We start from the raw sequence: 27,400 nt of genomic DNA on the forward strand, positions 1-27,400 counted from the left end.
TAATACAAATACGATATAATATTTTGCAAGAATTAAATACTATGATGTAGTATATTTCAATTTATCGCGAGACTCAGGACAAAATACGCGTGCGATTTTACATATAGGTATATATTAAAATGCAACATCCTGTAGAATCTTTACTTTATTTTCTTGGTTTTCAGTTAAGCATCTTTAGAAATGTTGGAACAAACAACGGTACATTGATCTTCAATCACAGACCAACGCAGAGTGTCGGAGAAAGGACAGTTTATCATCATTTGGACGGATATTCTGCCGCGACAACCCATTTGAGCAATTTACTGAACGTGTGCTTTAGTCTCTTACTAACCAAATTGTTATATTTCAAATAATTCCAGTTAACTTCACCTGTGAATTTAGAATTATCTAATCGCATAAAATGTGATCGATATATCGTTGACAGACATTCAGCGATTCGAGAAATTTTGTCGCATCTCACTCATACCGTGCATAATAATGGGATAATATTTTTTATGGTTATGATATATAAAAGGATTATGATTGTAAGAGAGATAAATGCAGTACAGTAGCTCGTGAAAGCAAACACTTCTAGAGAAACTTTCGATAAATACAGAGCGTAAGAGAACATGTGGGACCCACTTCGGGCGTTGATTGCACTTCATCCTTCGCACATAGCAATAATGAGAGGGGGCAAGATAGGGGAAAGGAGAGTTCGGATGAAGCGAAGGAGGAGGAAGATGAATTAAGAGGTAGAAAAACAAATAAGGAAACTGGTCCGTATGAGTACTATTATGCGTTTCCATAATGATTCGTGACTGTTCACAAGTAACACAAGATTTGGTTCTAAAATGGTCCGTCTGATTTAATCGTAAATGTACGCTAACTTTTATATGGATTTTCGGAATGGTTTCATATTTTACTATATTATAATCACGACTGTTGTGTCACATTATAGTGCTGACAAAATTTCAAAATGTTTCGTATAATGCACGTAGTATATTCGTAATAAAGTTATATCGTAAGCGTTCGACGTGTACACGAGTAAGATTCAGTGACATATAACAATAAATCAAATGTACGCGACAGTGAAGCAAGTCATTATATGTGTAGAGCATATGAGAATGAATAATACAACCGCGTTGTATATAATTAGTGATGTGATAAACGACATGTGTACATAATGTATATCTTTGTAAATGATTTTATGTTTAACAAAAAACCAGCTAGAGTAGCATTTAGACATATTAACAACGTAGGTAACTGGCTAATCTTTCACCATTAATGATAATATTCTGTCACAATCGTTTTATGACGTATACTTCTTTCGGAGAATATAAAGATTATAAAATTAAAATTTTATTTGTTATCCTCTTTATGGTTAATTAAGAGTACATAGCATAAGCATTTAAGGAACTAATTAAGTTTATTTGTATACTTGAATACGTAATTTCGAAAAATAGTGATCATATATATCTACTTATGGCAAGGAGCTACTTTGCTAAAGATAAGTAGCGTAATGTCGTTTTCTCTTTGACGACTTGGTTTTACATTGGATTATTTTATTATGTAAGAGCTTGCCGTCTTTTTGTTCTTCTGACTCGTTCGAACAACCAGTGGTAACGAATTCTATACTGGCACCATTGTCATCATTATTTATATTATTGAATACATTTCGTACGTTTACGTTGTATGTGCATTCACTTTGAAGATGTTTTATTTCAAGATGCGGTGTCTGAAAGCAATAAAGTGTGAAACAACATAAGTTGCATCCAATTTATATGGTATTTACGATCATCGGTAGTATCTGTATAGCAGATACAGCATTTATGAACATTAAATAACAGAATAAAGAAATAATTTAAAAAAAAAGACAGATAAATGAAAAAGTAACGCACAACATTTAAGTATAATTATATGTAAATATATATACTCTTACTCATAAGTATTAGGACACTTGTGAAAAATAAGATGCACCGAAGATATTTTTAAGAACTTATTAAGACTTGTAATTATTTCGCCTGTAACCTTGTTACATAAGCAATTCTTATATTCTATTCGATAATAAAAATTTCATCGATTATAAAAAGTACAATCAAATTTTTTTCTCGGTTATAGGTATTTCTCTGCCTTCGTCGTTAATGAATTTTGGCATTCGTGTCACTGGATTTTTATTCTATTTCATAATTGATTCCGTGAGCCAGATTCAAACTTGTTTTTTTAATTGATTTAAAATTTTCTGAATAAAAATCTATCAAATGACTGTGAACACGAATATGCGTATAATTACTAATTTATTGTGTTCTTATAACTCTTATGAATGACTTACGACATTACAACATTAACTTACATATGTATATGCATGTAATGCATACCTATGTAGATCAGTATATGCAGTAAATATTGAAATAAATTGGTGCTATGCTTTTTAACATGAAAGATTTATATCCTGGTGATTTCATGAGAAAGTATTAAGTATTGCTTGTAGTTACCAATTGACCTAAAATACACATACTGTTACTACAAATCGATCAAAGTGTCCAGATACTTATGAGAAGCATACTCATTAATTCGTTACTTTTTCCTACAATTTTTCTAAATAGATTTCACGATATGGATCGTCATCTTGCACGAATACAAAATTCTAGCGGATTAATTATTTTCCAAATAATCTAGCTCAGTCATCACGTTCTGTGAAGAGACCTAGCAAGTGTTAATACTAATACTAATACCTATGAACAGAGGTGTATACATATAATACCTGAACAAGTTTCCACCAGGTTTTCTTCCGACGGGATATGAGTTTTTCCTGCGAAGCTGAGCAGGATGCCTCTCTCCAGGAGACGTTGTACGCCTTTACATCGTGGTTCATCGGCCAAACCAAACGTACCTTGACCTCGCCGCAGTGACAAGTCATTCGCCGTAGATGAAGATCGCCGTGGTATCGCTCGCATCTGCGAGATCGCCTCCCCAAATCGGCTTCAATGAAAGGGCACTTCTTCGTTTGTTATGCCAATTATTAGGCTCGACAAAAATACCAGTAGCAGATGGAAGAAGAGCAGGCTGGAATTTCATCTTACCGTATGCCATGTAATCGGTGCTATTGAAAACTTTCGAGGCTTTTCGCGACAACAATCGCCGGCCACCGTACAGTGCAACAGCTTGCACTTGAAGGAAGTACTGACACCTCAGTTCCAAATTTTTCAGTTCGTAACACGTTTTGTCCTAAAAATGCAAGGAAAAGAAAATCACTTTCGTTGCAAGTCATAGTGAAGATATATAGGGTGTATCATAATACGCGGGGCCCATGTTAGGATGTCACGAACATTTGTCATTGTTTTTTGGGCCTTCTGTCTACTCTTCAATTCGGTCCCACATATTATGAAGCACACACCCTGTTATACGCCCTGCACATTGCGCATCAACCATCCTGTAGTTATTTGTAAATCAACGTACATTTATGAAAGAATTGTTTTAGATATAATGATAGGTTTCAGATTGAAAGTAGACAACTAGGAAGAAGAGTGAAAACTAGAATATAATTTGTGATACTTGTAGTTACTTGTAAACCAATGTATATTTATGGAAGAATTAGAAAATTTAGTGTAAAGTGAAGTTTCTTATCGCTTTAATATTTCACATAATTTACACACAAAAAAAAAGGTGCATATGTTAAAAGAATGGTAAGAATAGAATGTGTAACGATACTTCTGTATTGTAATTACGTAAATCTTACTTTCAGAACTGTTCTATGATAAACGAGAATGGAATCATTAGTCGGTCCGTGAACAAGGCGGCTCCAAAACACTTTGTAAAATGTTATCGGCACATCCGAAGCTGGTTTACTCCATCTTAGAGTAATACGCAGTTTTCCATCTACCAGTCGCGCATCGGATAGAGTCAAGTTTTGTGGTTCTTTTGGATTCCGTGGGTCTAAAAGTAATAAATTACCCTTTAAATTTATAATATGACATCCGCAAAGAAAACTTCCCTCTCTTCTCTACTTTCTGTCGCAAAACTTCGTGAAAGCTAATTCCATGTTTCCGTAATTGTTAATTTATGATATTGTTGATTTATACATAAATTTCTACATCAAAGGTAAGTACCTGTGCGATGTTTCTGATGTCTCGATGATAAATATACACTGCGTTTATGCATTATAAACTATACAAGGCTATCTTCTGTCATACAAAGACAATTAAAGGGAGACCTAGAAAGTTGTAATTACATGACGAACGATCGACGGTTCAACCGAAAGAAGTTTAAATTGCACATGATATATTATGCACGTCAGTGTATGGTGCTACTGGTAAAAATGATAAATGGATAAGCAGATCATCGATGGAATGACAAGGTGCAGTATTATCAAATATTTCAGACCGATAGAACATTCGCGAGCCTCTCTATCGACGAAAAGCATACCGTTGACTATTAACATATCGTTTTAAGCGATAGTAGACTAATAGTAAAGAATTTATTAAAAAATCAGATATTTTATCAACTACATATTTTCGTTGCAGTTGACTCTTAATTCGTTCCACGTGACAAATGGAACATCTGTATTACATTTTACGTAGCTATAACGTATTAATTTATCTAGGACAGTTTCGTATTTGTATTATTGTATATTATACGAATTAGACGTAAAGAAATCTTCCATAAATAAAAGGGAAAGAAAATTTATGGAAACAAACATTTATGAAGAAAAATTCGTTCTAATAACTCGTTATTACGTCTGTTAGTCGTTGTTATGACTGTACAGTGATAAGATGAAGTGAGATATACACGAGAACACAGCTCAGAGAACCCATCTATAATTACAAATTAATTACGTATCATATATTCTTGTTCTTACTATCGAAAAGAATTAGTTAGCCAGCGGAATGGATTTTCGAGATTTGAATCCTTTTAACATCTTTTTAAGCACGCTTTCGGCCAATGTTTTGCCGATGTCTAGTAGAGAAACGAAATTACCCATCTTTTTCAAAATCTACTCGATCATCATTTGGTTAATAGAAGTGACATATTTTATTGCTTGTGTTGTCGGAATTTTGACCGTATCGAGGGAAAAAGCATTGAAGGATGGAACGGTAAACCTTGTGATCGCGATAGAAGTGCTCGTGCTAATGATTTATATGCATAATCGTAAGAATTTACTACGTGGATTAATTGGAAAATTAAACCATCTTATCGAGGACAATAAAATACTTCGGAATATGATAGTTAGCGCACTGGAACCAATGGAAAAGCCGTTGAAAATTTATACGGTTGCTAGCGTTGGTTCGCTCGCTCTTTGGATATCATTGCCGCTTATCGAAGTTTTCCGGAAGAATGAGTTCCGTTATTCGGATTATCGAGTGCCATTCGTTCTATCCAAGGAACCTTTCCCACTCAACGTTTTCGTTGGCGGCGTCATCTTCCAGATCGTCGGCGGTACATACACGCTAATCAGAAAGATTAGTTTAGATATCTACACAATGTACATCATTCTGTTAACGACGGCTCAATACAAGTATCTTCGAATGAAATTTGCGACGATATTCGAACAGAAACCCGAAACTTTAAACGGTTCGTACAACGATATTACCCGGCAGAATGTCTCCTTTAGGAACGAACGGATGATCCAGGAAATGAGACTGTTGACCCGCCATTACGAAACTGTAGTTGAGTAAGTATAAGAACGCGATCAGTATGATTATTCATGATATATAAATGAAAGTATATATTAGCTCGTAGAGGTATAAGCGCAAAAATATTTTTATTACACGATAAGCTTGTTTCATGAATACCTACACGATAGCGTCGCGTTAAAACGTAAAGGAGGCGAAAAAAAGAAATACTTATACAAGCGACAATTTCTGGTTTGTTGGAGTTTTATCGTGTAAAAAGCGTACTGCTTTGTAACAATTACGTGCACTGCTGTGTATACGACAATTCCTGAGCGACGCCAGTAGTTGGCCGCAAATCGTACGACGTTATTAGCACGTTAGAAGTCGTACAGCGTTTGCACTTTCGTTTTCTTACAGTACCACTTTACGTTACATATACGGTATTAGTTTTTTCTTTACGTTTACGCACTCGAACAAATAAACGCTCTATTCTAATAACTCATCACTGTGAAAATTGATTGTCTCTTCCATGTTGGTCTTTACAATTAGTGGAACGTTCAGAGCGTTCAATATCTATTGTCAATATTTCGCAGTTCTCAACATCGTGTTACGCAAAAATCTCTGTATATCGTCGATACAATGTTGTCAGTGCTTGATGAAAAATTGCATTTTCCTTGTGCGTTCAACATTATTCAAGATACATTGCGTTTCGAGTTAGCGTTTAGCGACGCCTAATTAAAAGAAGCCATTATTTTAACATTATCAGTGGAAAGACTACAGAAGTGGCTTTTAAGAAGAGAAATGTGTTTCCACGCGGATTAAAAATATGTTTCAACGAACACTCTCGTCGATGTTCGATAATATTGAGAATATTATATTGCACATACATTGATCGTCCGACTGTACCTATAACGTTGAGAACCGTGATATATTGATAATAATATTGATTATGTGGACGCTTGTTAAGATTAAGACGAAAGAAAAAACAAAAGAGTTATCAGATTTGTACTCTTTGAACATTTTTTAATTAGAGAAAACACAATTTAAATATCCTTTGATTTTATATAGACGTAGTATATGTATAATTCGAGATAAAAATCGATTTGAAGTGGTATGATGATACACGATTAAGACTTAAACGATATGCTAACAAGTTTTGATGACAAATGTTTGCAATCTGGCAATCGCGTTTGCTATACATTTTAATTTTACTTTAGGAATAAATATTCACGAAAATATTGCTCTTTTCACATATATCAAATATCTCAAAAGATTTTTTATGAAAATTTTGAACATACATAATTCTTATATAGCCAAAAATACTAACATGAAAAATATACATTAATTTGTCTTGAATAATGTATTTTGAAGAAATATTGAAACATTTTTCTTGCCTCAACATGTACGAGATTTACACAATAATATGAAAAATGGATAATTTGAAAAATATACATTATATATATATATATATATATATATATAATGAATATAATATACATGAAATTGTATGAAATTTTCCAATTTTTGACGACTTTGTAGATGTGACATTTTTTTGATGACATTTATCGTCGTAATAAAATTTCATAATTATTGTAGGATTGCTGTTATGTTGAAGAAATTGCTTTTTCTAAACGTCGGAGTTCATTACATAAACAACGTTTTCCGGTTCTGCTTTCTAAGTTTTATGTTCGTAATGGTATATTTTAAGTTCCAACTTTTTAATACAGAATTTTGTTTCCTAGTAAATTCTGTTTCTCCTGTAACTGCTTATCTTGTGCAGACGACAACTATTTACTTTTTCAGAGTACTAATATGTTTTCCGAAAGATGTTTAGTTATATTGTATACAATTGGTGCGCTGATACAATTTTATATATTGTGCTATTGTATCCAAGAGCTACTCGACGCGGTAAGATCTTTTAAACAGTATAAATAGTACGATGATATTGTTTTCTGCTAGTTAATCTCTCTTGGTTAATAAGATAGTTTTAGGTTTTAATAATAGCAATGCAATAAACAAGAAAGGCTATATACACATATATAAACATTAAATTTATATACATCCATGAATTTTAATAATATCAGGTATACAAATGAATAAGCCAAATTTTGTTTAAACGTAAAAAGATTGACAGTAAAATGAAATGGTTCCTCCGTCCTTTTGTCGCTACGTATTGTTAACATCTTACTATTGAAAACATTTCATTTAGCGTAGTTTCGATAACTACGAAACGGTAGTAAAAATATAATCCTAAAAAATTCAATTTATAAGTGACAACGGAAAAAGGTGCATATTCGTCACTGTATTTTTCATGAATTGCCACAAGGAAAAAATGCTGAAAAAACATGTGAATCGATCTGCAACTTTCTCGCTGGAGATATTGTATCGTACGATGAGTGTGCGTTTTGTTTTAAACGGTTTGAGAATCGGCGACTTCTGTTTGATCGACAAGCAGAACGCTCTGAAAGCTCACGAAAGTGCGATCACGACGATTTTAAAAGCAACTATTGACTGAGAGTTCAATGCAAACGTAAAAGCAGCTTGCGGAACAGCTAAAGGTAATACAGCAGATCATTCGAATCACCTACACGAAGTGGGAAAGATCCGGAAAGAAGAGAGGTGGGTGTCCTATAGGATTGCTGCATGATAGCGCCAGACCTTAAGTTGCTTTTGATGCAAAAGACATCGCAACGAGTCTCAGATGGGAAGTTACGCAATATCTGGTATATTCAGCTGACATTGCTCCATCAAACTAACACCTGTTTCGGTCGATGTAGTCACTTTCAACCATTTGACGAAATATAAAAATAGCTGGACCACTTCATCGTAACAAATACGCCTAAAATACGATTTAAAGTTTATTTAAAGATTTAAAAACGATGGTGGTTATTTTGAGTGGAAAATTTGTTTCACTCTTTTTAAAAATAAATCTTGGATCTGTGAAAAAATCGAATTATTCATTTGTACACCTAATATAGTTTATGTAATAAGATTAATATATTTACACGTAATAATGCGTTATATATACATATATACATATATACAATTGTACAATGTATTAATATCCATTCAAAATTCCTAGAGCAACGCTGTAGCTGACGATGTAATATATGAAAAGTGGTATTTGCACGACGTACCACTGCAACGTGCACTTCTTATGGTAATTTCTGCCAACAAACTAGAGTGCAAATTATCTAACTCTCGACACATTGATTTAACTTTGTCGTCATTCATGTCGGTAAGTGTACTGTCTTAATAATATTAATTACTTTTACTTGATAATTATGCTACCTGTTACATACAATACGTCCAGAAGTAAATCGAATCAATTGACCAATTGCCAAATTGTTTTATATAGAATTTCTTTTGTTATTGTATTTTTATCTTTAACGTATAACAGCGCAATTTGATCGATTTGCTTTAGGTAAGGCCGGATCGAAGCTTTTGGTGGTCCTGGGACTATGGACCCAGCGTTGGGCCCTTTCGTAGAAAGACGAGGGGAGGCATTTAAGATGAAATAAATTTACGTAAATGTGAAATAAAATTTAGTTTCCAATAAATTATATTTCAAAATTAGTTAGCCGTTTTTAAATTTCTATTCGTATTTAGGAATATCTTTTCAATGGTTTGGGAAATTTAGGATTCTTGAATGACTAGGCTCATGGCTATAGCTCCCCTCCTCTAGAACTCTTTTAATCCGGGCCTAACTTTTAGACAGAACATCTATATATAATTATAGATAATTTAATTAACTACTCCCTACTTAACTATTTTTTCGCTGTTTTTCTAGATCCTAAATCAAGCGTATTCCGTATGCTTATTGTTTCTTAAATCAAGACCTGATTAAAATTGAATATTATAACGTTATGCAACGTAACATATCTTAATCGTTAATTGATCTCTACGATATAATTAAATATAGCATCGTAAATAAAGTATTTATTTAATTACAATGTAATATTAACGTTTGAAGAATATGATTATATTTTATGTGATGAAACAATTAATATGGCCATAAATTAAAAATGTATGTAGATCAAAATTAAAAATGTATTATATTTCAGCAATAACTACAATATTCGCTTAATTTCGATTTCAAGATAACTGGTACTCACAAATTGGATTACCGCGAACAGTTTCTCGCTTCTGTTAACCATTAAGTAACACAAATGATCGGCAAAAACCAAGTACACGTAAAATACTCATTCGCGATAATCTTTCATCATATTTCGAGTCGTGACACAGAAGTTGTTGCATCAACTTCAGTAGGAAGAATAACAACGTTCGCTGTGTGCACTTTGATTTTTTCCCTGCGCGATTTCCATGTCTTTTGCAACGTATAGCAAAAGCAGGATATTTTTCAGAATGAACGACGAAAAAAGGGAGTGACTTAAAGTGGTTACAGGAAACCAAAGACAAATTTTCCGCAACTAAACTCGACTGCTTGTTAAATTGATTCCTTGTCACGATAAGTGTTTATAGATAGCTAGTAATCGAGTTTGGTAATTGAGATAGCAAGTAATAGTTAATTTCACGCACTATTTCCATCTGGAAACAAGTTTGCAGAGACCTGATTTTAAATCAGGACGACGTGCTGCTCGCTTCAAAATTGGAATAAGTATGTTTCGTGCGTACTTGCGTTGTTCTTTGGACGCAATAAGAGTAACGCAGAGAAACCTTGGATGAATTCTTTTTCTTCTCTAACTGTCGCGTATTGCTCGGATTCTCGCGGAAGAATCGCAAGTTCTCTTGAGGAGCAATTGCTGGATGGTTAGAGCTAATTCGTTTGCAAAGACTATGCAATATTAATTAAGTGGTTTTGAGGCCATTCCCTTCTAAAGCTAAGTCTACATTTGACAATAAACGTGAACCAATTGTAACATGACGAGTGACGCTTTTCGCGCGGAAGTGTCCTGCTCCAGATATTTGGCAATCGTTTATCGCACGCTATTCGGAATAATGTAACGCTTACCTTTTGTTTTAAAAGGTTTGGAAGGCTCCGAGTATCCTCGGGATCCATTTGCATTGATGGCTGCTACACGAAATTGATACCAGTGTCCTGTCTTTAATCGTTCTCGAATCGTTGCGTGTGACTTCGATGAAACGTGACGAACAATCCATGGACTTGATCTAGATTCCAGGTACCTTGGTCCAAGTAAATGTCGTTCCTCCACCAAATACCTCACACCTTTGATTCCGGTAGACTCATCGATACGCTGTGCCTTAGAATTATACCAAGTCAAAAAAACTAAGTTGTTCTTTTGTTGCCTGATTTGGACATTCCTGGGTATCACGGGTAAATCTGAAAAAAAAAAGAAAAATGCAAAAATGTGAATTTTATCTTGGTTTGTGCGGAAATATGTACAATTCCCGCTGAAAAGTTTGGAGCACCGTTTCCAATTTCAAGTTACGATAAACGGTTGAAATTCTCCCAGGATAAGCAACACGATATTTACATCGTCGCTTCTTACACGAAACAACAAATACAGAGATAGTGCTGTGTCCGAATATTAATGACAGTAACTGTGTTTCAATGAGGGAATGCCGCATAACATTTAGTCTTGCAGGAAGGCCTGTATCGAATGACTTACTTGAGTCAACTGCTGTCGAAATACGCTGTAATATACTGTTCTAAACTGTGATTATTATCAACTGTCATAAGCTCTTATAAACTGTTGTTGCAAAAGCTTGTGTCTTAAAAAAAAAAAAATTCTCGGTCGGATATGAAATAATTTAAAAAGTTTGAAGCTCAAGAGATTGGAATGCTGGTCTGTTAATGATTTTTCGAGCACAGCGTTCGAAATTTTGCTTGTCGATTGGTTTTCATTGAATGCAGTGAATTTGTAATTAGCGTGCTTCTATGGTATCACGTACGCTTCCCCATGCATCTCTATTGTATGGTACAGCTTTGTGAAGAGAAGGTGGTCCTTTGTACCGGGATGTGTCTGAAGCTTCGGACTATAATTAGGCAAAGTGGTGGTTTTGGCTTTCGATAAAGCGCAGAGTTACGCTCAGCTAATTTCTAGACTGCGGTTTTTCATGCATAAAAGTGTAAAATTGCACAGAATGCACGTACTGTGTGCAGATATATGAAATATCCAAAGCATAGTGCTTTCTATTATATAATACTGTGTAAATAAAACAATTTTCTACCCTGATCGTATTTTTTCAATTGTATTATCAAATAGATGAATTTGCATAAAAATCCACGATCTCTTAATCGTTTTAACGATTCGGAAACTTCGAGTTAATTATATTCGTAGACATGGGCATGCCAATTTCGGTGTCCTTTCTTCGAAAACATGTAATCGAAAGTCCTCAAGCGTCTTAATCCGGCCAGACGGAGTAAGTTTCGGATATTTCTATAAAGTAAGAATTAAACAAAGATTTGTTCTATATTTGCGTTAGTGACTAAGAAGGTGCGTTAAGTCGAATATTAAGTCTTTTATGCAAAACTTCCTGCATATTATTGTAATGTGGATTGATGTAACATAAAGTAAATTAAAAATTCAACTTTTTTTAACATTTAAATTCAACTTCTTTTAAATTCAACATTTTTGTAGTCACCAGAGCATTTATTCCCCTCTTTGGTAAACAGTCATAAAAAGACATCCACCTCCGATTTCCAATAATTTTTTGATATGCCGTTGTAGTCACCTTAAGTATCGTTGAGTAAGGTTTCAGTTGGGACTCTCCGTTTATCGAATAGTTATTGTCAAGAAGAGTTTTTACGAACGTGTAAACAGTAGTTTATTTATTGATACAATAGTAGGTATCAGTATCTTTACTGAAAAAAATCTTGTAAATTGTTTATATCTCGAATAAATATAAATAATTTAATCGCACGTAATTAATTAGTTATTCGTAAAGCATGCAAAATCAGTGTTACAAGCGCATCACCTGCAGATACAATCACACTAATACACGCGCACTGCCTCTCATACAATTAATAGTTTTAGACTATAAATTGGAGAAATTACGTTCGTGTAAAGAAACCTTAATTATAAATGACAAATAAAATCTAATGCGTACCAGTTACATTGTCTAAACCGACGGGATGCATGCATGTGACACCGCAATCATGTCTGCAACATTTTGCTAAATCTGGGCAACGAGAGTCATCGACGCAAGCTATCAAACAAACAGCTTCAAAGGGTGACATGGATGCTTTATCAGGACAGTGACCAGGTTTTGTGTAATTGGATGCCAAGCAATTTTCCATACACTAAAACAAAACAATAATATCGAACAATTATACTCACATGTATGTACAATATATTATATATTCTGTATAAGAAAATAAATATACAAAAAAGAGAAAGTAATATAAATAAAAAATTGTTAAATATATATCAGGGAAGATTCTATCTCTTTCTGGTTAAATCGTTTCGTTTTCAACATCCAGAAATGCTATTTATATTAAAATTAAAATTGTACCTCCACATTTACCGATATTGGTCTTCGTACAAGTAACATTTTCAAGAAAAACAAATTTTTGTTTTCCAAATGGCACCTACAGCCTTTTTTATTTTCACTCTTCAACTGTTTCGGATATCTGAACGTGTCGAGTTCGTACACTTAAACCAATTTCAATCTCAAACATTTCTCTCTTTTATGTTTCCTCGAACAAGTTTCTTGCTAGCCTACACAATATGGTTTTCATCAAAATACACCTCTAATCATCGAAAAAATTTATCTTTGACGATATAGGATGCATCACTCATGTGCTATCCGACTTCTGTGGACACACCTTCCCGGGAACGTTGCCTTCTTACTTAAACTGTTTACGTTGCCTAGCAAAAGAAGAGGAATTTCCATAATTGCGAAGAAATCCTATTCTTGCCTTTTGCGACGTAACATCTTTATTTCGGTGAATCATTCTACGTATATTTTTAACCCATTGTTGGCGGTATACTGTGAAATAAATTTTGCCGCAGTTGCCGCGTATTTTTCGAAAATATGTCAATGTTTGTGAAGTGAAAATCGTCGATTCTCACGTTTCTCGTCAGCAGTGTATTAATATACAATGCCTTGCTATACAATGTCTATATCGTATCGTAAACGTATCGAACACCATTATACTTATTATACGGAGTGTAATAGAACATATGGAACTCGTTTCCTGAGGTGATTGTATATCTAAGAACAATGAAAAAAGTTCCTGTAAACATATCCTCTATCTGTCTTGCTTTATGAGATGTAACGAATTTTGCAAACAGAGCAAACTATTGAAAATGTTGAAATATCGGGGATCAGAATAGAACAAGGTTTTCAACAAATTTGGGAAACATCAGTAATCGTTCAAAGTGCAAAACGTCTATAGATTTGCCTTGAAATGTAAGGTGGTGATTTTCAGCAGCTTCTCTAAAGGCGATTAGATAAGACAAAATCGAAAAAGAAAATTCGTCGTGTCTCATACACGAAGACAGATACACGGTATGTTTATATGAATATTTTTTCATTGTTGTTAGATATACAATCAGCTCAGGTGCCACATGTTCTGTCACATCCTGTATATTATATAATTACATATCAATTAATTAAGTCGAAATGTATTAAATTTTGCCTCATTTAATAGTTTCACGGGACTACACTAATTTGATACTATGGAAATTAAATATATAGAATCTGTTTAAAAGATACCTCATTAGAAGCAAAGGTATGTGTGAATATTATTTGTAGCCATTGTACAATATTGATATTTTTAATGCGAACTGAGTCACGAAAATTATCACGAATGTATGAATTTTCAGTTTCGTAATCCACACACGTATTCGGTTGGTAATAGTTATCTGGAAAGTGGCCGTCATTATGGTAATTTCCTAGCTCATTCACTTAATGACTTAATACATTGCAAACAGTGCTGTAAACAGCACATTGCGCCGGCAGGATAAAATATCCCAGCTTCTCTTCTGTATATCGTCAAGTTAACATTTGCAAATCGTTATCGATTTGCCTGATAAAAATGTAAGTGAATAGATCGTCTAGAACGTTTTAACGCTATGTGTCTTAACGTATCGACAAAATGCATGGAACTTCTTCCATGACGCGGTGCGAGGATCCTTCGATAGAAGGAGCCAAGTTATTTTATACAGGATCCAGATTGGCCACGCGAGACTTTCTCACGAATTCCTTCTATAGAGAATATCCCCCCCCCCCACACACACACACACACTGCAGTATGTGCCAATGTCCTCTTGAATATATATTGACTTTTTGTAAAGAAACCGAAACCTCACGAAATGGGGCCAACCTTCTCAAATCACTGAAGGAATTCTTCCACGATAGGAAGAATGTTGAGAATCTTTTCAAATTTACCCAGAGCAATAAACGCCTTTACTATTCCATTTAACTGTCACTAATCGTCGGTACACGTCGCTAATGATCCAAACCTTGATGTTAAATAAAGAAAAAAAATCGTCTAAATAGTTTTAGTGGAGCTAAGGTTTTTATTATAACGCTTTACATTTAAGAAATAACGTAATTTCATCGAGAGATTTTTGTGACCGACTGTATGTATCTCATTTGTGGCGTTACGTAAGGAGAACATTTCCTTACTGTTGTTAAAATATCCTTTGATATTGTGGCAGGAGAAAGGGAAGTGTCCTAGAATTCGTTCTTTTTGTCTCTGAAGTAATGCAAGAAGCACGACACCGACTAACTGGATGGCAATCAGAAACAGGATCATGAGACGGCCATAATCGTTAAAGACCTTATATGCAAATTTTCTCTATTCATTTACGAAGGTTTTCGGTTGCATTCACCGAGATCCGGGTTGCGTTATCTTAGAAACTTCTTCCTCGAGCTTAGAATCCACAAGTTTACCTGAACTTTGGATAAGATATCAGCACTACAAATTTGTTGTTATGATTGTTTCTTTTCGGGGCCTTTTTTGATCGCTAAAGTCGAATATAAGAGCCATTTTCCATGGAAATGAACGGTTTTGAGAATTCAGTCTTATGAACATTTGGCCGACGAACGCCTTGACTGTAGAAATCCGCGTAGAATCGTCATCATGTATGTGAAGTAGACAAGTGATGTCGCATTAACAGTGCTCCAAACGTTAATTTTGCTGCTTATTACTTATCGCTCTCTGTAGGATCATGAACTAATCGATCGATTCACGACAGCCGGTAAATATAAAATAAACGCAACCTTACCCCAATATTCACGGTACAAATGTATGCAGAGCGGTCCATACAATGGGTTAAGAGCATCAAATTTTAAAAACGATATTGTCAAAATCCATGAACATGTCACGCATCAACAAGTTGGCTGAGATTTTGTACACCACTTCCAGCTTTAGTGATCTCGAGAACCACTAAAAAGTGTCATTCTAGTCGAATATTTTCCAGTGCGAATACTATACTAGAGCCCGAATTTCTACAAGCAACTTTTTCTATCATTCTTAATCCCCACATTGTGTTTATGTGTGTGAATGAACGGACGTGTGTGTAGATGATCAAGTGAGAATAAAAGGTAATAGGTAAAACGATTGTAAACGGAGTTCCTTTTATGATCCGGAGGCTAAAAATAAACTATAGTATTAGATAATTGCACCATGCAAAATCATTTCGATAATAAGGATGCTCTTTATGACAATAATGTACATAGATCTGGATGAATAGAAATTTCATAGGAGAAGCATTAATGCAAAGATGTCGAAGAAAAACGAGGAAAAGTCACGTTAAGAAAAAGTATAACAGTTTAATATGAAGTTATTCACAGGGACAGGAACAGTTGTGGATAACTTGCTGTAATAATTTCCGTATTTCGAACGGTAAAATAGTTAATAGTTAGATGTTTATACTAATTACTTAAACTGTCTAATAACTTCAAGTTAGATCTTTGAAAAAACGACACGAATTCAGCTTGATAATATAAATACAGTGGGTCAGAAAAGTACTCGAATACTTGCCATAGAATTCTTTCGTAAGTATATTACACGAATTACACGAAACTTTTTGGAATTTCGTTAACAGTATTAGACATGACTACCGTGATTATATGTAATAGTAAAATTTCCGAAATCGATTTTAAAATTTACATAGAAGGTGCAAGACAATTATTGGAAACATACACTTATTGTTAGTGAGAAATTAGGATGCAGCATACAAAGTAGTCTCGAACACGCGACAATAGATGCTATTTTTCCTGTACACGACTGCAAAATTGCGACACATTGCAAAGAAAACAAATTCGAAATTGGAACTTTAACATTTTTGCACAAGAAACTTTTCGTAGACCTTTTGCAGACCTTCACCAAGAGGTGGATAGAATAACGTTACGATACTCGTGATAAATCATTTTCCAACACCTTGTAGAATGAACGAATCGTTTTTATTTTATTAGTAGCATTTGGATCCTAAGAAGTGCACCTTGAATATTGAATTTGGTTCGATTTATAGATACATACTGAACTTAATTAATTGTACGTACACGTACCTTAAACGCCAAGGAAAATGGATTGAGCTCAAACGCTGTATGCACGAGACTATCGTGTGGTGTGTACGAGCGAAGCCTTTCCAGGGATTGCATTAACTTAAACACGACACATTTCGCCTCCACGGAGGACTTCGTGCATACTATGTAACATCTTCATACACTAGAACGATGATTCATAGCATAATGCCGACCACGTGCTTTGGTACTCGGGAGGATTGCTCTTTCGCTTATTCTCATTTTCTATTTCTCTTCTCTTCCGCAACAAGACTGTATAATCTGATCATCAGTTGAACGCGGTAAACGGAAAGAGAGCTTCAACTAGATACAATAACTGCTTGCCACTGAATCTCAGTTACACGCGAGCCGTACTATACTTTAGATATTTTATATATTTTTCGATATTAGGTATTCTATGTACTTTGCGTATATATCGAAGACATCAAAATATCCTTTCTCCAAGTAGTCGTATCCTTAGATTTCACAAAACTGCGAACAAAGCTTTCTGCGACTATGTCGTTATATTGAAATGTTGCCTGTTGGCGGGGAGGGATAGGCAGGTGCAACTACGAATGCGATATAATTAGATGCAGAGATGGAGTTATAACGGGAAATATAAATATCGTAGAATGGGTAGATTATCAGATTATTTAGAAAAAGGGGACAAGGGAGTCAGAAACTAATTGCTAAGATTAGGTGCAAAAGTATAGGAGAGGCAAATAGATATTGTATGGTAAAAGAACGGAGGTGGTGTGTTTTATGCGAAGGAGGATTGGGAACACTGAAACACTGGGTGGAAGAATGTGGAGGAATTGAGGACAGAAGAATAACATTAAAGGAAATTGTTGAGACGAAGAAAAGATGAAAGAATGGTTAACGAAACTAGAAAGAAAGAAGGAGTGTATGAGAGTGGGTGGGGGAGAGAGGAAAAGTGAATAGAGGAGACAGACACATGGCAAAGGCAAAGAAAGTATGTGCAATGGAAATGTCACATTACATTTAAATAATTAAGTATAGAGTAACTAAAGCATAATTAAGAGTAAGTTCAAATATATATGCAACAACCTAGTGTATGTCGAGCTTGTATGACTGTGAGAATGAGAAATCCATGTAGATCAATCTCGTTTTATAGTCGGCAGGCAAAAATGAATAAAAAGCAGATATATATTTAATCATAAAGTGACATTAAGATAAAGAGGCAATAGAACTATACTTACTATGATCCTACTTCATCAATCTTTCTATTTAGAACATAATATTTGAGTCTATCGCTAATTGAGAGCACTTTGGGACTGAAAAAGGGAAAATGACGAATGTGAGAGGAAATAGAGGGCGAGAGGAAGACGTAAATCGGGATTATGTGAATTGCAAGAGATTTTGGAAGATACGTTAGAATGTAAGGTGAAGAGGGTGAAAGCTGAGAGTAAAAGTGAACAAAGACGGAAGATGGGAATGGAATGGCTTCAAATTTGAGAACTTCGTATCTAACAGAAAATTTTGTATAATATTATTCAAACCAATTGAAATTTACAACAGGCCAGAGTGATTTTTGAATTATCAAATAAGCGGATCGCGTATTAGATAAGTCTTTACTTCAATCTCTATTTTCATGTCTAATGTACATATTTTTGTATATGTGGAATTACTTAAAACACAGATGACGACATTAAGTATACCTCTTACATAATTACCATGAATTTTGACGATATTTTGCAATTCTGCATTGTTTTTTATTTCTAATTCTGTCGCATTGTTTGCATAATTATAAAATATTTTCATGGTGCTGCGGAAGTTATGTCGAACGGTAACGAACCCATAAAGAAGAGATGCGGTTTCTTAAATAAACTTTTCGCCAGTTATGCAAGATTGTAAATTGCAAAAATTGTTAACATTTTGAGCAACTTTTTCTTACACGTATAGTCGTAGTTCCGCCTTGGATTTCAAATCATCAAGCAATTTACGTTTAATACTACGTGTATTATTTAACGATTTACTTAACAATTTACCTTAAAAACGTTCGTTCCGTAAAGAATTTGTCAATGACGGTAGATACATTTTTTACCAAATGAATTAGAATACAACGTTCCATATACATCAATCTATGCATCGAAAACTACTTTACGCTAGCTTCGCCGGCCGCGGCGGCCTGTCATTATTTAGCCCAACCTACAAACCATGGATCTTTCTTTTTTATTTATACAGTACTGCAGATGATTATCACATCATGTTTGACTCGGGTTTGATATTAAAGCAATTTTGGCAACGTTGTGCAATTTTGTATTATATTGTTTGCATAATTATATGTCTTATAATTATAGGTCTATAAATTCACTGTGACCCCAAAGGACTGCCGTGCATTTTGCTGCCGTAACAGGGATATACATTATTCGAACGATCGAAGGAACTGGTCAGCGTACTTATTGGCCTACTTTTTGCAAGTAATGTAGGAGCGGATGTATCCTTACGCCGCGAGGATAATCTGGGGCCATTGACCAGCTGTGCTGCACTTTATTACGAAAATCGATAGCAATGTCAATCCTTTAAAAAATTTCATTCATATATCGCACAATTTTTTAAAATTGTGACTATAATGCATGACGTTGAATGTTTGATTACAAACCAATACAGAATTTCTATACGTATTTACTAATTGAACTTCAAATTTTACTATTGTAGTCAGGATAATCGTGTCTGATTACAGTGCCATTAAAATTTCAAAAAGTTTCGTGTAACACATAAAATACATTGATGAACTGTGCTAAATGTTTCAACACTTTCATCAGCTACTGTACGTATTTGTGTTACGTTATGCATTAACTCAAACGCTTGATTCTTCAGATTCGGCCGTGATTGGACCTTATAGAAGAGACGCGAAGTATCTCACATGGATATAGGTACCGTCGCCACGTGGTCCTGTTAGTATAGAATAATTCAATTACACTGCCCGTACGTAGGACGGAAGAATCAAACGATCTCAACATACGCAGACAATGCGGCCCGACATCCACGGTACTTTCACATCTTTGATCGATCGTACGATCGACAGCCAGTTGATGTTGATAGACGATTGATAAGAAGAACCGTCGGAGATTTCCACGTGCTGTCAGATTAAAAACTTATTCTATCATCGTCGTCGAATCTACCGAACAAGAAACAAATGTTTGGAAGGCTGAAAAGACTTAAGCCATCAGACTCGATTGGAACAAGCAAATTCTATGAGTAACAAATACAGAGAAATAAATAAAGTATCAACGGATGCTTGAATATCTCTGTAAATATGTCTATACTCTGAATTGTATACCACAGTCCTGTTTCTTCGATACAACTTAAAATTTTAATAGGCTTTAAAATATACAAATATTTCGTTCTGCTTTTGGCAATTCATCGCATAAGCTTTCCAGAACCCGACAAGTTGCTCTTTAAATTATTTGCCATTGCATACAGATACGCGTAGTATTAGCTGTGTTCGTGAAATGTTCAGAGTATTAAATAGTATTAATAGTGGGAATATTAGTATTAGCAGTAGTAAATTAGCAGTAACTTTGATGTGTAGAAAGTATTTACACGTTGCAGTACTTACTTCATCAGGATAATTGCCACCGCAACGAACATCGCATCTAGCAACTCTGATAGTGTCGTACTCTTCGATGTACTTGGTCCAAGATGCGAAACATCCTGGTAAAAGTAACCACCAAAGCCACCATTCTGCGAAAAAATTAACGCTAATATTGAATAACATGGTGGCGAGTGAAATAAATTTCAACTTCGATGAAACAAAACGCGATGAGCTTAAGACGAATCGAATTACATTTACTTTTTTTCGAAAGGTTGATACCGATACGAATACCAGTAAGTCAATACACTTTCCAAACATGACATATTATACACTGGCGATATAGACGAAAGAAATGTGAACAGCTATTATCTTTAGACTACGAATTTTATTATTTTAATAATAATTATTATAATTATTTTATGTCGCAATTTTTCATAGATACGGTTAAAAGAATCCGATCTTGGCAGGATTTACCTTTCGAAGGACGTGCGAAACCCTCGATGCTGCGGCACATTCCGTTTGAAGAGTAATATATTCCGAATAGTCTGTTAAATTTACCCTTAAGTCTCTTACAATTACGTACAAATCTATAGTCTGATTATCATATTCTTTTTATAGCCAGACACGCTTCCTGATACTGCAATTTTGATTTTTGTGGACAAGGACGATACAGATCAAATACAGATCATCGTCAAAATAACCATCGAATGAAGTACTGTAAGTTGATTAACGAACTTATGAATATTTAATATGTTACGCGTGTTGTACAAACAATTGAGTCGGTTCTTTGCTAAATCTGTTAATTCTGCGAAACAAAAAATATAAAAAATTGATGAAATTATATCAGACATTGATACGTATGGACAAATAAAGTAAGTGCTTTGGCACCAAAATTTGAAAAATGTCGAAAGTGAAATTAACCACTTTATCCTGTGAATGGCTCAATTAATAATGGGAAAGATATAAATACGTTACTTGTAAATCCGGTTATAACGACCAATCATAGATTACGAAAAAATAACTTACACGAAGCTGAAAACTATGTCACAGACAAAATCGAAATACACGAGATAAAACGATCGATACTATTAACGCTAAGCTGTTTGGTAACTGATGGTACAAACGACTAGAGGGTGATTCTACATGAAAAGATGAGTAGGAAAGGAAGAATAACATTTTTTCATTTAAGGCTTCGTTTTTGAGAAAATCAATTTTAAAACCCAAATACATATGCATATACACATGTATGTATAACATATGTGTACCGTGTGTGTATAAATATACCGTAAGTAGAATTTTGTGAATTTATTAAAGACGACGAAGATGACGAGATATAATTATTTACGACTATATTTACATACTTTATAACTTTCAGTACAATGCTTTAATTATAACTTTAATTAAATAAAAGAAACAATGTTCTATACTTTCTGTTCTACTCCTGTATTAATGAAACAAAACATAAATTGCTAAAGGAAATTTAAATATATCTTACTTGACAATATCTACTTTGAATGTTCCGTAGTTAAAAGCCGTATGAATAGCGTACAAGTATGCATGTGTATGCGATATACATACATATTAATTTCGACGGAGTTGCATTTGTAGGAAATTTGAAATTGCAAAGATGCGCATGGCATGTGAAATTACACGAAATATTCAAAGTACAGTACTTATAATATTCAATAGATGAAGTAAATTTCTATTTAAATTCTATCCGCTTGATTAGGTTTACGAAAATACAAATTTGCATAAAAATCCGCAGTCAATAATCGCAAACAGTTCACGAAAGTACGCGATTTGTATTTACAAAATTCTAACGTATTCTTAAGTGTACAAATTGCTGACAGTGTAGCGCGACATTTTGTATAAACAGATGGATGTTTCTACTTTAGTAACTCGGCTTTCGCTACTAAATACGCAAATCGTTCGGATTTGCCGTGCAAATACCAAGTCCATGTAGCGAAGTGTCGGCATATTAATCACGCATATCGTTGGACCTCTGTTACCAAGTACGTGATCAGAATTTCATCGATATGTTCCGTGTGTGTAATTGCGTCGTTGAATTATAGAAATCGTTCGTCCAAATTTCATCCGCGTATTTATCCTAAATACTGCAACGCGTCGCAAAATTCATTGAAAATTATTTATTTCTCTTTCAACTCTGCTGTCCTTCTCGCTTCTTCTTCGCGTTTGTATCTCTTCGGATGTCTTCTCTGTTCTTGAACTATTTTATTCGTAGAAAGGGTAGAACACACTCGAAAAAAGAAAAAAAAAAAAAAACAAACATGCATTTAGGATCACGTGCAAGCGAAGAGGACAACAGGATTAATGTCAATCTAATATCAAGCTGGTGTATCAGTTGTTCCGATATTTATTTTATTGAATTGTCTATTGGGATTTTTCATCCTCGTCAGTTTTGTACACAAACAACTAAATCTCCCTTTAACTTCGTTTTTCTTATTCTTTTTTGTGATTATAATTTATAATCAATCATATATACACAGGCTGTCCCGCGACGCGAGGACAATCGACATGGAGATGATTCTACAATTAAAAATAAGCCAAAAATAAAGAATACAATTTGTTCGTCCGTAGCCTCGTTTTCGAGAAGATCGAGTTTGAAAATCTGTCAAGTAGACAAACTTGGCCAAGTGCCGGCAAAGTTTAATTAAAATTCCGTATTATTTCCGTTTAAGACCTGGTTTTCAAGAAAATTAAATTTGAACATCTTCGGTTAAAGACTAATTCTAATGTACGATACATTTGCAAATGTATCCTCTTTAAAAACAAACCATCGTATAAACAAAATTTTATTCTACATTTCTGACTTATTTTCACATGTAGTTTAATCTCTTGCCGATCATTTACGCCTGTTCATTCTGCAATTAGCCAAGTTTAACTATATATACTTGCCAAATTTTCAAACCCGATCTTAATAACGGGACGTGATATAAAAAAGTTGTATTCTTTCTCTTTCGATTCACTTCTACGTGTAGAATAAGTCGATTGTCCACGAGTCGCGAGACACTCTGTATATCTATAGATACGGGGTGTCTGTTAACTGGTAGTACAAACTATCGGGGGATGATTCCGCATGAAAAAATAAATGGAAAAGAAAGAATAAAATTTGTTCGTTGAAGGTTTCGTTTTCGAAATCAAGTATGTACATGTATACGTACATGTATGCGAAGTCTCAAACGAAGAAATTTTATTCTTCCTTTTCCATTTATTTTTTCACGTAGAATTACCACTTGGCTGTTTGTATTACCAGTTACCAGATACCCTGTGTACATTATGTTCATTTTCACACCTTCAAGTTGCCCACAAATGCATAAAAATCTCCCTTCTACTTATCACATATTTAATATCGTAGCCACGCTGCTTTTCTTAATTAAAATCCAATTTAGTTTCACACGTCTCCATACGATCGCTATTATATTCAATCTCCGAGAAATATTTACTCCCCTTTTATTAATATTACATAAATATCGTAAAATAACTTGTAGGTATTGTGATTTCAGTCGGGAAAAAAGCTGGTAAAAGAATCCTTTGTATCTTAACGAGCTCATTTGTGTAACTTCAATCGTTTAAAATCACTAAAGAAGTAGGTAAGAGGTATTTTAAAAAACCGGTTCAATTATCGTGGTACAGCTACGCTGTGGTTCGCGATAGCCAAATAAAGAAAGAAATTAAATGGATTCCTCGTATTTCTGAAATACTTCTATTTTACATAAATGCTTATGATTGTTTCATGTTAATCTGATACCTTATACACACACACGGTATTCATTTTATTTGATCATTTATTTTATTTGATCTTCAAACCATTTGTGTGCTTTATTGAGATTGACTGATAGAGGAACGAGTGGATGAATTTGTAATAGAAAAATATATTGAAATAAGTATAGGTACAAGCACAGGTATAGTGTATGCTGATCCAGATCCTCACTATAACAGCGTTACAATATAATAGGAAGAAGGCAGGGAACACGTTCATATATTTATAGCAAAGGACATTACCAAAAAGTTAACCTTTGTGCATAGCTCTAGCTGAAGGTTACCAGAAACAACAATAGAAATCTACTTATAGCTCTTTTGTTTCTAGATCTTGTAATCCAAAACAAAATTTATATTCAAGGGCACAATAATACGGACCTCTCCTTATTCCGAATTTTCTTTTTGTTTCCCTAAATTCTATTCTCTTCGTAACAACGATTTTCAGGTCACCGATATACAAAAGAAAAGTTGTAGAGTTTTTCTTCAGTCTGAAGTAATTACTTCAACATGCCTCTTATATAGAAATTGCAAATAAGTGTGACAATTAAGCAATATATAGGTATATTTATATTATATATATATATATATATATATATATATATATATATATATATATATATACTGCACTACCATTTTGTAAAATTATTGTTAATTAATGTTTCACTACACAAATGATCTGTGTATAAAGAAAAAGTTTCAGTTTTTTACTAAACAATTTTCTTTTGTCAACATACCTATATATTTTTCTTCTGATGTATTATTATACAAAGAAATTGAATAAAATTTAATTACATTATTTCAATGAGACGCACATTGCGTAATCACATCGAACAATAAAACAGTATAGAGCGAGATATTCCAAGTTGGTATATCCAATGGTGAAATTTTATAGATTCTTATATATCGATTATATAGCGATTCTTACTAAGAAAATTTTGCATGGGTGTTGAATTTTACATATTTTATCAACAGAATTGCATGAAATCAATAATCATATCTTCCAGTGACCTTCTGAGTTGCATTATAAAATTACTCGATATAAGCCACATGCAAACAGATATAGATAATATGCAACAGATATAGATCTCCTTATAACATCTTTAAATTTCTCTTATGTATATAAAACGGAATAATAATTAAGTAATAATAGAAAAGGTTCTAAGAAAAACCTAAATATTTTCATTTTGATAATTTACTTGAAAATAAATGCGAATTACCGTGTGTTTGTCACTTCAGCCATGACATATGAAAATTTACTGTTTATATAGGTGAACTTCAAACAAATTGCTAGGATTTTTACAACAGTACGATTTAAATATTTTTATTTTGTTTTACTTTGAAGCAACGTTTCATTTGAAATTTTTCTTAGTCAATTTACATCGTCAAATTTGGTTTTTTAAATACTTACATTTTAAGCTGTGATTACGAAAGGAAATTCTAACTATACGCTTAATACCTGTTTCAATCACTATTTCTTCCTACATCTATTTTATAGAATTCTGTTTTTCCGCAATTTCTACGAACTTGTAGAATCTTCTGTTCGTGTCCTTAATTCGCGGAATGAACTCGCGTATTTTTGCCACCTTGATAAAACAATCAGTTACTATATACTATATTCTATTTCAACGTGTCTTTCAACAGTGTTGATGAGCCAGACAATGGTGAGAGAGTCAAAAAACCCTATTGTAGTAGCAGAGACCTAACAGTCATTTGACATACGTACGTTTTAAAATAGTCGGTAACGCCAAGTCAACGCATGATTTTACAGCGTAACTCGAGCCTCCAGCTACGTGCATCAGGGGTGTCAAAGGACTTCCGTGCGTTGGAAGAGGCAGCGGGCAGAAGCGCCGGAAGCGGAGCGGCATATCCACGGAGACGTCGTTGGTCGGTCAACAAAGTACCGGAAGGATCTTCGTGTGCGATCGAATAGCGCGCAGCGAACCGGTAAAACCAAAGACGGAGTGAGCCGATCGCGGTGAACCGTTCGAACTGAGATCGGGCTTACTTTCTTGCGCGGTCTGATCCTCTCCTGCACTTCTCTGGCACTTCTCCTACTACTTCGACCCACGCCATTCGTTTCCACCACCCTGCTACCACCCGTCGCAATGATCGAATCATTAACTTTGGAAAGGGTCCTGCCAGTGGCGAATACAAGCCTCTCTTTCGGTCTCACTCCCTTTTTTTCTCTCTCCTTCTCTTTCTTTCTCTTTCTCTCTCTCTCTCTTTCTCTCTTTCTCTTCTTCCCCCTCCCTCTTTCTTTCTCTCTTTCTTCCTGCTTCGAGTCTTTCGTTCAATATCACTCGCGTTTCGATTACTCACCTTCGTCTTTTTCTTTCGATAAGAATTTCTACAACAGCGCGTTAGATTATTGAGACCTATAGCGTGGTATCTACCGAAGCAGTTGGAGGAAGAACACGCGAGGAATAAAGTGAGCTTAGAAAGATAAGAGTGCGCGCATACGTATGTACGTATGCGTGAGAAAGGATAAAATAAGCGTTATCCTAACATGCTGTTCCATTCGATTCGCTGAATTGGAGGAATAAACGTTTGCTTTCGATACGAGGTCGAACATTTGCACGTTTGGTATAAAGAATAGAGTAGTTTCTAGAACGTTTGTAGCTCCTTTCCTTCTGTCGCGATTTTTATGATTAATCCTGAGACGATCAAGGAAACGTTTGTAAATAACCAAATATAACGAGAACTTTAAACAGGTCGTTTTTGTAGTTTGCCTTCCATGCGCATCCGCTTTCTGTCTACGCTTTTTATTTTAGGTACGTGGTTCGATATAAAATATGACGAGAAAAGTATCGGAGATCTTTATCAGAAAATATAAAACGATAAATAATCCTAAAAATTTGAAGAAAGATACGTTTTTTTAAATAATTTTCACGCACTGATCGACTGCATGCTTGATTAAAATTCAGTCGAGAAGATTAATGTGTTACAGTGGATAAAAAATGTATTTACTTAATAATTAATTAGTTTGGTAATACTTCCACACATTTACTACAAGCGTTCTACACTACGAAGATCA

The 27,400-nt window shown here is 34.4% G+C and overlaps 3 protein-coding genes across 8 annotated transcripts in view; 2 read left to right on the forward strand and 1 right to left on the reverse strand.

Annotated features, from left to right (window-relative positions):
- Window positions 1-1,336, forward strand: part of LOC126866857 (carbonic anhydrase 6) — a 19,942-nt gene extending 18,606 nt beyond the window's left edge. For 5 of the 6 annotated variants that reach the window (XM_050620843.1, XM_050620846.1, XM_050620844.1 and 2 more), the window contains one exon: window positions 165-1,336. In XM_050620843.1, the coding sequence (XP_050476800.1) occupies window positions 165-353 (189 nt within the window). In that variant the 3' untranslated portion in view covers window positions 354-1,336. The remainder of the gene's footprint in view (window positions 1-164) is intronic. The other variant, XR_007690057.1, reaches the window with a different exon arrangement.
- Window positions 507-27,004, reverse strand: LOC126866865 (anosmin-1). Its single transcript, XM_050620855.1, has 8 exons — window positions 26,090-27,004; window positions 20,611-20,735; window positions 12,621-12,813; window positions 10,561-10,890; window positions 3,716-3,912; window positions 3,060-3,204; window positions 2,741-2,958; window positions 507-1,714 (listed from the first exon to the last, which is right to left on the reverse strand). Exons 1-8 carry the CDS (start codon window positions 26,229-26,231, stop codon window positions 1,481-1,483), a joined length of 1,584 nt encoding a protein of 527 aa, XP_050476812.1. The 5' UTR covers window positions 26,232-27,004; the 3' UTR covers window positions 507-1,480.
- On the forward strand, window positions 3,908-9,548 carry LOC126866866 (uncharacterized). The gene is made up of 6 exons (XM_050620856.1): window positions 3,908-4,046; window positions 4,078-5,647; window positions 7,185-7,284; window positions 7,392-7,496; window positions 8,671-8,826; window positions 9,379-9,548. Exons 2-6 carry the CDS (start codon window positions 4,863-4,865, stop codon window positions 9,433-9,435), a joined length of 1,203 nt encoding a protein of 400 aa, XP_050476813.1. The 5' UTR covers window positions 3,908-4,046; window positions 4,078-4,862; the 3' UTR covers window positions 9,436-9,548.
- Window positions 27,005-27,400: the final 396 nt, after the last annotated feature.

The sequence above is a fragment of the Bombus huntii genome, chromosome 6 (assembly GCF_024542735.1).
Source record: "Bombus huntii isolate Logan2020A chromosome 6, iyBomHunt1.1, whole genome shotgun sequence".
NCBI lineage: Eukaryota > Metazoa > Arthropoda > Insecta > Hymenoptera > Apidae > Bombus > Bombus huntii.

Bases quoted from the DNA above. Each gene is read 5' to 3' on its own strand.
- LOC126866866 (XM_050620856.1), top strand. From the start codon at position 4,863: ATGGATTTTCGAGATTTGAATCCTTTTAACATCTTTTTAAGCACGCTT. The intron at 5,648-7,184 runs GTAAGTATAAGA...TAATTATTGTAG, and splicing joins CATTACGAAACTGTAGTTGA to GATTGCTGTTATGTTGAAGA. The intron at 7,497-8,670 runs GTAAGATCTTTT...CAAAATTCCTAG, and splicing joins TCCAAGAGCTACTCGACGCG to AGCAACGCTGTAGCTGACGA.
- LOC126866865 (XM_050620855.1), bottom strand. From the start codon at position 26,231: ATGCCGCTCCGCTTCCGGCGCTTCTGCCCGCTGCCTCTTCCAACGCAC. The intron at 20,736-26,089 runs GTACGTATGTCA...ATTTTTTCGCAG, and splicing joins GTTACCGACTATTTTAAAAC to AATGGTGGCTTTGGTGGTTA. The intron at 12,814-20,610 runs GTAAGTACTGCA...GTTTTGTTTTAG, and splicing joins GTGGCAATTATCCTGATGAA to TGTATGGAAAATTGCTTGGC.